At 38.4% G+C, this 14311-nt stretch overlaps 2 protein-coding genes across 2 annotated transcripts; one reads left to right on the top strand and one right to left on the bottom strand.

The window, feature by feature from the left end:
- The first annotated feature begins 565 nt into the window (after positions 1-565).
- LOC133982562 (protein FAM180A-like) lies at positions 566-3979 on the top strand. Its single transcript, XM_062421627.1, has 3 exons — positions 566-662; positions 3428-3525; positions 3653-3979. Exons 1-3 carry the CDS (start codon positions 581-583, stop codon positions 3977-3979), a joined length of 507 nt encoding a protein of 168 aa, XP_062277611.1. The 5' UTR covers positions 566-580.
- A 739-nt stretch (positions 3980-4718) lies between these two features.
- Positions 4719-12659, bottom strand: slc23a4 (solute carrier family 23 member 4). The gene is made up of 12 exons (XM_062420950.1): positions 12540-12659; positions 11379-11519; positions 10655-10812; positions 9021-9180; positions 7612-7793; positions 7154-7274; positions 6889-7045; positions 6536-6789; positions 6249-6413; positions 6053-6161; positions 5839-5934; positions 4719-5029 (listed from the first exon to the last, which is right to left on the bottom strand). The coding sequence occupies exons 1-12, from the start codon at positions 12585-12587 to the stop codon at positions 4761-4763; spliced, it is 1860 nt and encodes a 619-aa protein (XP_062276934.1). The 5' UTR covers positions 12588-12659; the 3' UTR covers positions 4719-4760.
- Between the last annotated feature and the right edge of the window lie 1652 nt (positions 12660-14311).

The following is a 14311-nucleotide window of genomic DNA, read 5'->3' as shown; positions in this document are numbered from 1 at the left end:
TACATAAACACAGCTCCCAGAGGACAATAAATTCTTACCCATACAGGTCCTCAATCCACAAATAGAAGCCAAGATAGACCACCTTTTGTCCTCTAAGATTTTTTTAAAAGAAAGCAAAAACAATAATGGATTCAAAGTTTTGACTACAGGCACGTAATGTTAGTCCTGTGCTAAATAAGCAGATGAAGATGATTTTTCAAAGACAGTTAAGTGAAATGTAAACCAGAGAGAGAATCGCTGCTGCTAGTGATGAAAAATGAGACTGATGATAGAACAAGAACAATAAAGTGACATTGTACCTGTAAATGGTGAGTGCAGAAAGATTTAAAAAATGAGAGGGAGCCTCTGAACCTGATGACAACCAGCTGAAAGCATTGAAACAGTAAGAGACAGACAGATGGAGATGGGAGGGGGAGAGAGAACACAGTCCTGAGGACAGACAGAGTGAGAGAACACAAATGATGGTGGTGTACAGCACAGTGTTAAGCTGATTCAAAGTAAATAGAAAGAGAGACACTTCTGGTAGAGACACACTATCAGGAAAAACTTGAGCAGACGTGTCCAGTCTGTGTGCAGAGTCATGATGCTGTCCTGGAGGATGCTCCTTATTGGTCTTTTCTACTGCTGCATCAAAACAGGTGCCACACAGTATCAAAGTAAAGGTAAGAATTGAACTGGAACAGAATATGTTCAGTGACAAACACTTCAGTTTTTGTGCCTTTAAAAGAGGAAAGTTGTCATTGTAAGATTTTCTTGCAGAGATAATATTGAGTAGCATTGATAATCTTGTTATGGAAAGTGATGGTGGATTAATCGCAATAATGATGATGGTTTTTACTTGTGAGTCAGAGCCACAACACATTTGATAAACACATAAATGTCAGTTATTCATTCTGCATTTATAAATTTAACCCTAACCCGTAAATTTCATTTGAATCACGATTATAATCTTAATTCTAAATATTAACTTTTCACTTATTAAGCGAGCCTGAGTTGTACACTGATTATTCCAATTTGTTCAGCTGTGCCTTAATATTAACCTGGAATATATTTAACTCAAAATTCTTACTGAAAACATTTGAACAAACTACTGTTCAAACTTAGTGGACTAAGTTTGAAACTGCTGGAGGAGTAATTTATTCTCCTTCAAAACATTAAAGGTGAGACCTTTAGATTTAACTGAACTGTACAGTACAATACAGCACAATGCAATACACACTATACAGAATAATTACCATGCAAATGTATTGGTTTAATATCTTTCATATCACATGGCACATTTCACTTTTATTCTCATTCATCTACTGGGTTCAGATGTCATCTGCACCTGTTTCCAATAGGAAAACAATGGCTGGGGTCCAAAAATGTTCTGAGACAGGAAACTCATATTCTTCAAGCATACTGCTGAGATATAAACCAGCTTGAAGAGGGAATTTCACTTGTCTGATTAAGTGGGATCTTTTTGTGTTTAGTTCTCGGTTAAAATGTCTGGTTTTGACTCGAGACACATCTTCATTGACAGGAAGTAACACAATTCAAGAATTAAATCCAAGCGGCATTATCTAGCACTTCATCACGAAAAGCTGGAACCATCGCCATTTGGTCACTGGCCTCTGTAATTCCTTTGAGTTCAGCTGTTAAACATATGAGTTCTGTGTGCAGTTTACTGATGGGATGCTGCATGATGTCTGGGTAGATCTACATCTTCCAAACAAACTGAACAAATTTAAGAACACTGTTTGATCCAAGATCTCATGACCTTCATTAATCTTTACCTTTCGGAAGTGCAGCTTACATCAGTAGCACATGGTTATCAGTAAATGATGTACTGTGGGATCAAAGCCTGGCTCATCCACTTTGCTCCTAAACATAGACACACTGCACTGCATCTCCATAGACACAACTCTCCTGGAGGGTAAAATATTTAAAAAATGTGTTGTGCAGCCATTGATAAAACAAGTCATTCATATTTACGGAAACACAGATTTACTTAATCATGGATATTTCGAGGACTCACCAAAAAAAAGCCATCTTGCGATTGGTTGCGCCCTTATTGAGCTTAAATAAATGGTGGTCATTATCTTACTATTATGACTGACTTGTGTAGATTATTTGGTTCAGCAGAAGTCTATTAAAATATCATCATTTTGTTGTACTTGTTGAGCCCGTCATAAACAATTGGATGATGAAGAGAGACATAATTGGCAGCTAGGTAATTGACTTTGGCTTAGTTCTTTGGTTCTAAACAATTCAGTGGATTTCATAAGTGTGTTTCCATTTGATTGTTTGTAATAGTTAATTACTAGTTACTTGTGCTTCTGCATGAATGAATAGTGTATGGACTCTAGACAAAATTGTTAGTTTTAATGCTTTTAAAGGTACTGAGATTAGTCACTTGTCTCCAATCATTTCAATTTCTGAGATCTGCATTCATCATTCCATCTGTATGCCTTCCTCTTTCCTCCATTCTTCCCGTCCATCTGTTCCTCTTTTAAACTATTGTACCCAACATTGTTGCCTGGAGCTTTTCCTTTATACCATTTGTAATATAAGTTCCACATTTAACATTAAATCTACCCAGAAAAAAAAAAACAATTGAGGCACTGGACAGTAAAACAGAGATCTAAATCTATCTCTCTCTCTGGTCTGAATTTTTTTCCAACTGCCCAATCTTTCTTTATCTTTTGCTCTGCTACTAAACCTGTCCATAACTTCTTGACATACAACATTTTGTCAGGCTATTTACATGTGTTTCTGTACATTTAATAACCTGAGTAATGTGAATGCATTGAATTTAAGGAATGTCTCTGCAAATGCAGAGTGGTTATCTTTCCTCATGCTCCAGGCGTAAACAAGCAGGGGGAAAGGTTTTTGCCTGTGAGCTTTCTTTTACCGCTCTAGATTTGTTTTGGTTAACACCCTTGTGTAAATCGAGAGCTTAAGGAATGTTGTGAACAGTTGAGGCTGAAATGCTAAGCCCATTCACTGCATGTAGAAATCATCTGGACCCTGTTGTATCATCCATGTGTTACCCCGCCTTTGATTTCCCTGCTGCCTTTGAAGTTTGAGGTCGCATCTCATCGCCTGCAGATAGAAGTCATCTGTAAGGTCAGAGAACTTAAGAGTTTGAAATGTATACCGTGCGTATCATTGATTAACTACTCTAAGTCGTGGTGAGGGCCCGATGAACCTGGGTCTCACATGTGCCACAATCCCTGCACCCCACTAAAGCCAGTTTTTTATGGTACCTGACAGTGTAGTGGATGTTATTCACTTGTCACAGGGAATCCAACTTTATAGGTTCATGAAAGCTTTCTGCTTCACAGCAGTAAATCACAACAAAAACGTGATTAACCTGAAAGAAAAGGTTCACTGTTTTCCTTCCTCTGCCAGCACTTCTCATTTGCTGTCTCTCTTTACCTACTAGCCCTGTTCCCAGCTGCAAGCAGGATACAAAGAGGTGTTGCAACTATGGTTAACCCCACCTTCCACAATTCATTTGATGATGTTCATCTATTATTTGAGGTGAGACAAACATATGCAAGTATGCAGACTTTTTCCAAGTGTTTTTAAGTGAAAAAGCAGAAAATATAAACCATTAGAAATACTGACTGGAAAAATGTCTTCTTCTCTTTTCACCAAATACCTGTAGATCCTACTGGCTGGCATACATTTTGAGGCCAGTGGAGAGTTTTCAGTGAGAGATGCAGAGCTGGCTTCCCTCCGAAAAACACAAAACCTGGAGGTCATCTGTGAGGACATCATTCCCAGGAAGTTAACAGACATATTTACGCTAATCTCTGACCTTTCAAATCACGGTCACATGCATCAGGATGATTTTGAGCGTACCTTGTTGACCTTGGTATACACTGCCCAGCAGGTGGTCAATTCCTCTACTGAACAGCAAAGAGATGTTTGGGCAGAGTCTTTTGTTAGCTTGTACAAAGCTATCAAACAGGATTTGACAGGAACAAACTGAATGGATACAGATGTTGCTACACAATGGCTCTGTGTTTAATATACACATAAGAACAATGTTTCTTTTTTGAAAAATATCCATCCATGAGATCAGAGGGCAATCCTGGTTTGTGCATTGATTAGGCCACGAGGAGTGTGAGAGAAAAGTCCTGCGAGGAACTGTTGCCACAAATAGGTAAAGTGCATTAAAAATAATTAAAATATTGACTGTAACACAGCAAAAGTTAATTCAAACTTGTGGTACTGTATATACATGTAAAACTCTTCATTGGATATATATGCTGAATGCATTAAATATCGTAGATCTGCAGTGTTTACATTCACATGTCTCTTCAGTGTATGTTTACCAGCACCTGGGTATGATCGCATTCAAAGAAAGACTAATAAGAGAAAACAAAACATAGAGGTTTAAACCAAAGTAATGATTGTTTATACTCAACACTGTTACACACTGGGAATACAAATTACCATAGAGAACAAATATCTATACAGTAAACACACACATACATACATATATATATACATATGTCAGATTTCTAATATCAACATTTACAACAATTCTAATAAAAGGTACCTACAGTAAGCACCTCACTAAGAAGTCCATGTATCAACGAATCCTGTGCAAGATGTAATTTGCAAATCTCAATTTAATGTGAATTACTTTGCACCATGTTGTTACAGTACAGTGTCTTTAACAAAGGACCGAAGGTCCAAAGTGAGCTGCCTTTGATGGTATGGTTCTTCAAAATCTGCAAAATTGCATGCTGGAGTAAGTATGCAACTCACAGAGCAACTCCAACGATGATCTGTGATGGCTCTGGGTGTCCCAGTGGCTGCTTAGGCTCCAGGGCATTAGTATCTGCTCCGCATCCATCCAGGGAGCTGGGCACAACGGGAGGGCAAAACGGTATGTACCGGAGCCAGGATGACGAAGACATGTAAGAACTGATGCCAAAAGGAAGCTGGTAGACTTCTCCACTCTCCAATGTGTTGCTGGAGTCATCCTCGTGAACCTTGTTCCAGGCGAGAATGCCTCGTTCATGCTTTGATCCTGTTGGACATGTGTTAAATATGTTGAACCATATTTTTTACGGCCCGCTGAAAGAATGAGATCACTGACTGTGCCTTCATGTTATTTTCTGACTTTGCTTGCATGTTTGTTTTTCACAAAGCTTGCCCTTAGATAGACCTTGTCTACTACACTTTATAATAATCTTTTCTCTGAATTGTTTTTGAAACCATACTGTCCACCCAGAGGAAATTCTATTTGAAATCTGCTTATTTTAATTTTACACTACTAGCAACTATAAAACTAAAATACATTTATACTTAGTGACACCTCTTTGGTATAGTCCAAGTTCAATACTGACACCTGTCTACTTGCTGTATAGTAACCATTAACCCAATTTTGAATAGCCAGCTTCTTCCAACTCTTAGGCTGTTTTTAGTCAAACTCACCACAAATGATTAACCATGGCCTATGGACTGCACGTAACACTATTGTGATAATCACTTGACATTTAGCTGTGAATAACTTATAGTCACTTGATGGAAGGTAATCAGCATTGGAGTAAAGTAGGTGTGACTCTTTAGTTTTTTTTCCCACCATGAAATATTATATTAAATGTCAGCTTGAGACTTTGATCAAATTTACAAGGATTCTCACAGTGCAATTTTGTGTAATCTAGAAGAAACATTAGACTAGAACAGGAAGGGTAACGAATGGGAATTGTGTCAGAGAAATGTTATTTTGAATTTATTGAAAGCTTACTGCAGATTACGTAAATCCTTCAAACACAACAATGACACTGAAAAACATTGTGCATATTGTGCTAATAATTCAATGAAACAGGAGAATACCTGGAATTGTGTTGTCCAGTACGAAGCCAAAGAAACCACCTACAAACATACTGGTTGTCAGAAGTACCTGCAGCACCTGGTCGAGTTCAACCACACCTGGAGACAACACAATGAAAACAGTTTAACCTCTGTTAACGATAATCAAGTAATAGTATAAGTGTATGATGCTTGTCATGAAAAATACAGATTTTAGAGTGAGATTTTATCCATGTACCTGTAGCAATAGCTTTCGCGTTCTTTAATATCCAATTAGGTATGACCAGACCAGAGAACATGGAGAAGCCAAAGATGAAGATGTTTCTAGATGAATTCATATCTGCATACTACAAAAGTAAAAAAGAGTTTACATGAGTATACACACAAAAAACCCTATTTTAATGTAATAGTTCAGTTAATTGAGGATTGTGTACCTGCAAATTAGAAACCCCTGCTGCAGAAATGACCCCAAACATAACCATGAACATTCCTCCTATCACGGGTGATGGAATAGTGGTGAATATAGCGCCCACTTTACCAAAAACACCCATGACAACCATCAAGACTCCGCTGGCAACTATCACCATGCGACTGCCAACCTGCAAAAAAAAAGTCAAGGAAAGGCTTCTTTTGAACAGGCCTGCTTTTAAAAGCAGATAAATATCAGATTTGGCAGTTTTCCTCTTAATTCTGAAAAAGCACATCTTGGGAATAGTCTTACCTTTGTAATACCGAGGGCTCCCACGTTCTCACTGTATGAGGTGGTGCCATTTCCAGTACCCCAGGCTCCAGCCAGCAGACAGCCCAGTCCCTCAATACCAATACCTCTGTTGATGGCATGTTTAGGGGGAGGTGGAGCCCCAGATAACCTGGCACAAGCGTGGTAGTCCCCAACAGACTCTATCATTGAGGAAATAACACCAGCCAAGATGCCAACCACCCCTGCCAGACTCACAGTGGGCACTCCCCACTGACCTGAGATTGGATTTTAACATAAGGGAACAGTGAATGACACTGTATGTCTAACTTTATTACAAAGATGTAAGTTCAGCTGATAGCCTTACAGCTTCTTACCTGGATATGGGAAACTGAACCAGGGAGCTTGGCTCATAACATTTCCCTTTAGATCAGTGCGAGCCAGGTAACCATATTGTTCTGGGTCGGAGGGAAGTACATTGTAGGTCGTGAGAAGGTAGCAGATGAGCCAAGACAAAGTGATTCCCAGCAATACCTGAGAATACATAGGAACAAAACAATTTTGTTGCCTTGTCAAGGCATTCAAAGAATAAATGTGTTTATTAACTAAAAAGAGCGATAACACAAATTGTTTCATACATACAGGGAGAATTTGAAAGACGTAGACAGGAGAGGTGTGCAGTTTTCTATCCCTGCTGTACGTAGGAAATGGCACTGGTATGTGACGGAGGTACTGGGAGAACAGAATGATCAGTGCTGTGGTCCTATGGGAGAGAAAACAATACAGAATTTACAGTGTAGCACTGCAATACTTTGTAGCTGAGTATATCTATAACCAACATAAAGCTATGTAGGTTAAGTAGAGCCAACTAAGCAGGTTTTTGGCAATTAACTTTTAATATGCTTTCCTGCACTTCCCAGAGATTAAGACTTTACACATATCTCAAATCTAAACTAATTTAAAACAGTATGCATGCAAGAAAGCAGCTTTTACACAACCTATAAGACAAGTTAGTTTGATAGAAACCAAGTTGTATAAAAAAGTAATAAAATGGAAGACTTTAAACAGACAGAATGAACAAGACTGGAAATTTTACCCACATGGCAGAGATGCCCCAGTGGTTACCAGCACTGATCCCAGCTGAGTCAAACAGGGACAGTCCGATGAGAGAGATGGTAGGAGCGATGGTGAGAGGTCCAATGAAGCGCATGAAGAGGCCAATGAGACCAGAGAAACCAACAAACACCTGGAAGAGTGAGCCCACCATAATGGACCCCTGGAGCTGAAGAGACACAAGTAAGATGAAGGTCAGAAAGTGGCATCACACTTATCTCAAAGATATTCACCAAAAATTAGCATCATGTTACTGTCACAGTCTGGTGTGTCCCTTAGTTGCCATTTTCCACCAGTCCACCAGATACCCTCAGACTTTTCTCCCTGTCATGTGAAGACTGGACTTTGTTGGAGAAGACTGATTTGACTCGTATTTTTAAAAGACTATCTGGCATGATATTATTTAAATTCCCTTTATTAATTAAATAGTTTTCATTCTGGTCTGTTCTTGTATTTTTTTCAGTTCATTTTTGTTGGATCCTTGGTTCTTGTTCGGCTTTGCTGTGCCTTCACATCTGTACTCAGATTAAAGAGACATTATCAAATAATATATCATTCTCACATTTTAGGTACCATATGTAAATGTCACCTTGGTTGAAACAGCTGTACTAAACAACAACTGTGGCTCCGCATGGCAGATGTTTACATTTGCAAGGGTTCATGCTAGCTTGAAACATGCTCACATAGATTACTATGACGCAGCAATCGAACAATGACTACTATTGTGCTGCCAAAAGGGTGAGTTAAAACAAAGAGAATTTGTCCTGGGATAGGGGCTAGGACTGTCCATAATAATTTGATACAGTACACTCATCATTTGAGTTTCATGAGACAATCCTAACCTGAGGTTTTTTGAAGTTCTTTTCATAACTCAACACTGTCACACAAACAAAGTTGACATATGTTCTCCCCATCTGTATAAGACCTCCCACTTTGTGTTCTTGTGTTATACCAAAGCCTACAACATTATGAGATGCTGCTATTTTCAAAATGTCAGGCCAAGGACGACCATCACATCAGCTGCTAATGTTGCACAAGCTACTTTTATCAAAGACATAATCAAAGAAAAATACATTACATTGCTGGTCATAAACAAATAGCTTTAGGATTAACATATGCTATTGACACTGACTACTGTTAGCATCACACCACTGTCAAGTGTTTCAGACGTTTCAACTTGCAACGAGAGAACTACGAAAAGGTTCTCAAATGTAAAAATATATTAATGCTTAGCAAAGCTTAGCTGTCATTGTAGCTATTGTTTATATCAAAATATTGATTCGTTCAGGTTTAATTTGTATTTAAAAAAAACATACCCTTTACAGATAATGTTCTTGTTCCAGCTCCTATGCTGTGAATTGTGATTGGAAAGATTCATTGCCCACAGCTTACTTACCGCTCTCATTCGACTCTGCCACACTTCCATGAACTCTGTGGACGAGGTGTTGACAAGGCTTGCATTTTGGGTCCAAGCAGGACAAGTCCACTCTGGCATGGACAGCATTGCCATGGAAGGCGCCAGAAGTGTGAATGTCCCACCTTGGAGAATTGGCAGTCTGGAAATAAAGATGACAAAGCAAGCTCAGGAGACAGGGAAAGATAAGAGGGCCAGACAGATGCCTACACAGATCATACATCATAAAATATCAGATATAGTGCAAGATGGTTTTGGGTGACAGGTTCAATTAGTCTGACAGCCAGTTATTTTTATCTAAAAGCAGGGCAAAAGCAATAAAAAAGTTGGGAGTGCTTCGGAAAAGGGCAGCTTTTCTCAAGACCATCTCAAGAGTCTCTATGTGTATCTACCATCCCTGCTGCTTCCAGTCACATATGATAAAATTGGTGATTTAAATCATGTGAAAGTGGAGACTGTGACTCTAATTTAGCTAACTGCTGGACCAGTGGGTAACTGAGTTAAAGTCATCTGCTATGTAATAATCCTCATTATGCTGTTCACTGCCCACAGTTCATATCTGACTGTAAACCTTTCAAGGCAACATACATAGCAGTCAATCAGAGGAGTCAGAGGACAACTGATGTTGTGGATGTTATCATCTTCAGGGACACAAAATGATTAGTGTTGTTTTCTTTTTGGCTTCTCTGGAACAACATGCTGTTAAATGTACCTTACAGATGACCTCCCGGTATTTGGAGAGAGACAAGAAAGCATCAGTGGTGCTAAGCCAGGGGAATGTGGATTTAGCAAGAACTAGATTCCAAACATAATAAGATGGAAATTCCTTCCCTAATCCTACTGTGACACCAATATTCAAACAGGCTGAGTCTGCACAAGCATGTTAGTTCAAAACAACAAAACATGGCTTAAATTTTCAGTCCTCTAAAACAAAGTCAGCCATTAAAATTGTTTTGGCTTCTGTGATTTTACATCTGCAGGTGAGACGATGTTGCACTGTACAGCATCATACTGTATCAAATTATAGCGCACATGTATTTGGTACCCAAGTGCTGTAACAAGACTACGAAAGACAATCAGGAAATATATATTGTAATATTTAGTTAACATCCTGATTTTGTCATTCAAATACAAAACTATCTTTACTTTTTTGAGATGCTTTCATCACAGTTAAAAACACCCACACATTAGAAAATGTCTTAATGCAAAAGCTCAGCCATTTGATACCTTACCTCTGATAATCCCTTATATAGAAGCCGTGCCTAATAACAGGGTAAAATATTCTATTGTTCATGACTAACACCAGCTTTGGCAGGACTCACAGTTCAAAAGAGGTTAATAAGAACAGTTGAGTGGTTGTTCTGTTACTTATTTAATCAGAAGGATCAGTATTGTTAATTCCACTTTAATGCACCCTGCTGCACTGCCGGATTTCTTTTGAAAACGAACACAGCGTGAAACAAGCACTGAACAATTCTGTCTTATCCCGTTAATTAATGTATATTAAGAGTAGAAACAGAAATACAATGATTGCAGCCATCTCTAATTACACTAAACATTTTGTCACGCCACCCCAGCATCATATGCTCATTTACTACTCCTCCTTACTTCCTTACCGAATGCCGAAGGTAACTTGCAACAGAGTGCAAATGCCAGAAACGAAGAAAATGGTGCTGATGAGGTGGCTTTGTGTGAGGCCGTCATTCTGCAGACACAACCCCTGAGACAGGATTAACGGGATAGCAATGATACCTCCAAACGCAGTCAAACAGTGCTGAAAACAGCAAAGACAGGAGATAATTAGCTACATTTAGTTGGAGGCCTTCTGTCATGACATTATATTACTGAACATAGGGGAATTATGAGATTATTCATGTGCTCACAGCAATAACCTGTCTCAGGTAATATCATCTAAACATAAACTGATCATTTTATAGTGTAAGAGCAGTATGTATATACGTACAAAGCCTGTGGAATACTTGGATTGACCAGTGATAGATGTTGTAAAAATGGAACGATGGTGTAAGGAGAAAAAGTTGTTTACATGAGCAAATATAGCTAAGTCTGTACTTCCGATCCCAGCTGCTAAATACATAAAGCAAACCCTCACTGACTGACTGCCATTTCAACTGTATCTGAAGCCAATTTCACAGTCAGGCATACACAAATAAAAGCAAATCTAACCAGCCATGAAGGAAACGTCTAATGGAAGCTCTCATGTGACACTGTAGATATGTTTGCATTGTTACATAACCTCAGTCACTATGCTACACAGGCTCTTAATCAGAAAATGAGAGAAGACTTGTCAAACATGGCCTGAAAGCCCCTTTGCTGACGTACCTGGATGCCAAGAATGATACAAAGGTACCAAGGAGGCACATCAGTCACACAATAGGCTAGTTTGTTATGGTCTTCGTCCAGAGAGGTGTCCAGTTTTTCTTTGTGTTTTGTGTCAGGAAGATCACAAAAGCGCCCTTCAAGCTTCAATACAGTCAAACAGAACAGCAGACAAGGGTCAAATACAGATATGAAATTATGGCTTGCTTTCCTTCTATTTTGCATTGTGGCAATCTCTTTTTCATGGTATGAGATATCATAAATATTGAACTGTATTAATATCGTTGTTTAGAGATGGTTATTTTTGACATCTCAAAACAACAATAACAAAAATACTGCAACAAAATTCAATACTAAACATTTTTAAACAGAGTTAGGAAACCCCTAAATGCTCCTGTTTTGACAATTCCTAGTAAGGGAATGTGATTAAATGCTTATTTGCTCATGACTTTTGTAGTAGTCACAAACATAACACCACCAGATATGCATTTTCCTTTTTCTCAAGAAGTTAGTTTGAGGGTAGATTAAGACCTAAAGACCCCAAAAGCCACAGTCATATAAGACATTCATTTGCAAGAGTCTAAAATGCTTCTTAACAAAACAATGCGAGAATTTGTGTCAGTTGCTGCTTATGATGATCATGATTTATTAGTTTGTTTGTTTTACAGTACAGAACAGACATTGTATTGTTGTTGTTGCATATATTTAAGATTTGGACTTAAATCACTAAAAAAAAACATTCTACTTCTGTTCGTCTACACAGCATGCTGCTTATCTTCTCTATAATGCGATTTTAAGCATCGGGGAGCAGGAATGTAACATTCATACGTATCCATGACACTACATTCTTTGCTGTTCAAGTTTCAGTCAATAATTAACACTGAGTTTCTACTGTGGTACTAAAAAACATCCAGTTCAGTGATTAAAGAAGATAAATCATCAAGTGCTACTTACACATACCATCCAGTTGTGTTCACATGCACTCACACGCACTCCACATAGTATTTAAATTTAGAAATGTTGGAACATAGTTCTCAACCAAGTGGTTAAAATTATTTTGTTTACGCTTTAGAAGAAGAAAAGAGAAGAGATGTAGCTTACACAATCTTTTCAAATCATGTCCATGTAGGAAAATTAAATAAATAAGAAATAGATTTTACTCACTCCAAATGCATAGTTGTCAAGGCCATTACTTTCCTTTTCAGGAGCCATGTCAGCCTCAGCCTTTAGGCTCAGGTGGTCTTCTGACCCAGAAAACCAAAACTGAAAACTGAAAAAACATTGGTCCGAGGGGAGGGAACATAGGGAAAGACGACTGAAGCGTCTGGCAGAGAAGGGGGGTGGGAACACTGGTGGGGTGTGGTGGGCAGTGTGGTAGGAAGTAGCAGAGTTCAGACATGAGTGTTCTGCAGCGGTTGATTGAAATGAGTCCCACCAGCTGCTCATGTGAACCCAATTACAACACTAACAGCAGCTGACCAACAAGCATCAGGACAGGCAGGATATTCCCTTTCAGAGTTGGTACTACAGTACATTTGTTTGTTTCTGTCTCCCTCAAACACTCTGTCTTTACTTTAGTTTAATCTTGTGGTTAGAGGCTTTAGTTAAGGCACAAAATACAATAAAAACAACAACAGTGTCTTTTCTCTGGACTGTTGTTTCAATTATGAGTCACATTTCTGTTGCTGGAAATACTGAATAGATAAAATACAGTCTTAAGGGCATAGCTGACTTTTGTCTTGCCCCTTTTAGCCTACTTTGCTTCTAATTTTAACACCAAATGTTTGTTTTGTGAGGGCAAACCTCCATGACTATCACATGTTGCCATGATACAAAGCAGTTATTGATGATAGGTAAACATTCTGTAAATGCTAACCTCATTTCCTAATTTGCGGTACAACTCTATTTCCCGTAAAATAATGCTAAATCAGATTATTAGTGTAAATTAAGAGTTCGATAGCAGCCCACATCTGCTTCATTAAGAAAGTCCAACAGTGGGTGTTCATACAGCAGCAGAGGGAGCTCAGATTCTCACACTGATGGCATCTGTATGTTCACATTCTCTGTCATGGGATCGTAAATATGCATCTCTTGTTGTTCCAAAGTCAAGATTGAGCTCAAAGACTTCCAGCCGAATGACACCAGGAGGAAGGAAACACAATCATAATTGAAGAAGAAAACAAATTGATAGCATCCCATAGCCACTAGGCAGTTTATGAAATGCATTTTCACTGTTTTGCACTATGTTCATTCATTGAAAGTGCATATTACTGTACACTACACTTCTCTAGAGTAATAATAAATGTGCAATAGTATTGTAGAATGCACATCATTGTTATTAATCTGCTGCGTGTCTCATTACTATCCATTTTGGGTAATACTTTTTTTTTTAAACATGACATACTGCTGTTTCTACAGCATATCATGTTAATCAAGAAACTTTATTTAAAAATGTGTATATTGTTTGATAATCCACAATAGTGGAATGAATTTCATACAAATTATTGCATCATATTTTTTTATGCCTTGTAAACTGATTAAATATGCAGACTATTGCAAACACGTGTCTAAACATTGTACATAATATGACCCTCATAAGAAATGAATGAACTGAAATGGAATCTGCATCGTCATTTTAATTTCCAGTTAATATAATCTGTTTAATGTTAATGAGTGGTCATCATAAAGCAGTTAAAGGTAACGCAATACTGTCAGAAGGCCTTTGACTTGACTGTCATGAACTGATCAGATAGCAGCAAGAGCTTGGAAATATCCACCAAATAGAATGTGCTTGGCGGAAATTGAGCTCACGTGAAACTTGACAGGCACAGAATGGGAAGCAGCGCTGAGACATCATGAGGTCCTCTGTTGTGTGTGCATGTGACGCAGTCAGGTAGTGAAATTCTCAGACTGGTGCCAGTATTCTTTGAAATTAC

Source organism: Scomber scombrus, chromosome 6 (assembly GCF_963691925.1).
Source record: "Scomber scombrus chromosome 6, fScoSco1.1, whole genome shotgun sequence".
Classification (NCBI taxonomy): domain Eukaryota; kingdom Metazoa; phylum Chordata; class Actinopteri; order Scombriformes; family Scombridae; genus Scomber; species Scomber scombrus.
This window is presented reverse-complemented; position numbering and strand designations above follow the sequence as displayed.

Bases quoted from the DNA above. Each gene is read 5' to 3' on its own strand.
- slc23a4 (XM_062420950.1), bottom strand. From the start codon at position 12,587: ATGGCTCCTGAAAAGGAAAGTAATGGCCTTGACAACTATGCATTTGGA. The intron at 10,813-11,378 runs GTACGTCAGCAA...TGCTGTTTTCAG, and splicing joins GTATCATTCTTGGCATCCAG to CACTGTTTGACTGCGTTTGG. The intron at 5,030-5,838 runs GTATTCTCCTGT...CATGTCCAACAG, and splicing joins ACTGGACAACACAATTCCAG to GATCAAAGCATGAACGAGGC.
- LOC133982562 (XM_062421627.1), top strand. From the start codon at position 581: ATGATGCTGTCCTGGAGGATGCTCCTTATTGGTCTTTTCTACTGCTGC. The intron at 663-3,427 runs GTAAGAATTGAA...TTTACCTACTAG, and splicing joins CACACAGTATCAAAGTAAAG to CCCTGTTCCCAGCTGCAAGC. The intron at 3,526-3,652 runs GTGAGACAAACA...AAATACCTGTAG, and splicing joins ATGTTCATCTATTATTTGAG to ATCCTACTGGCTGGCATACA.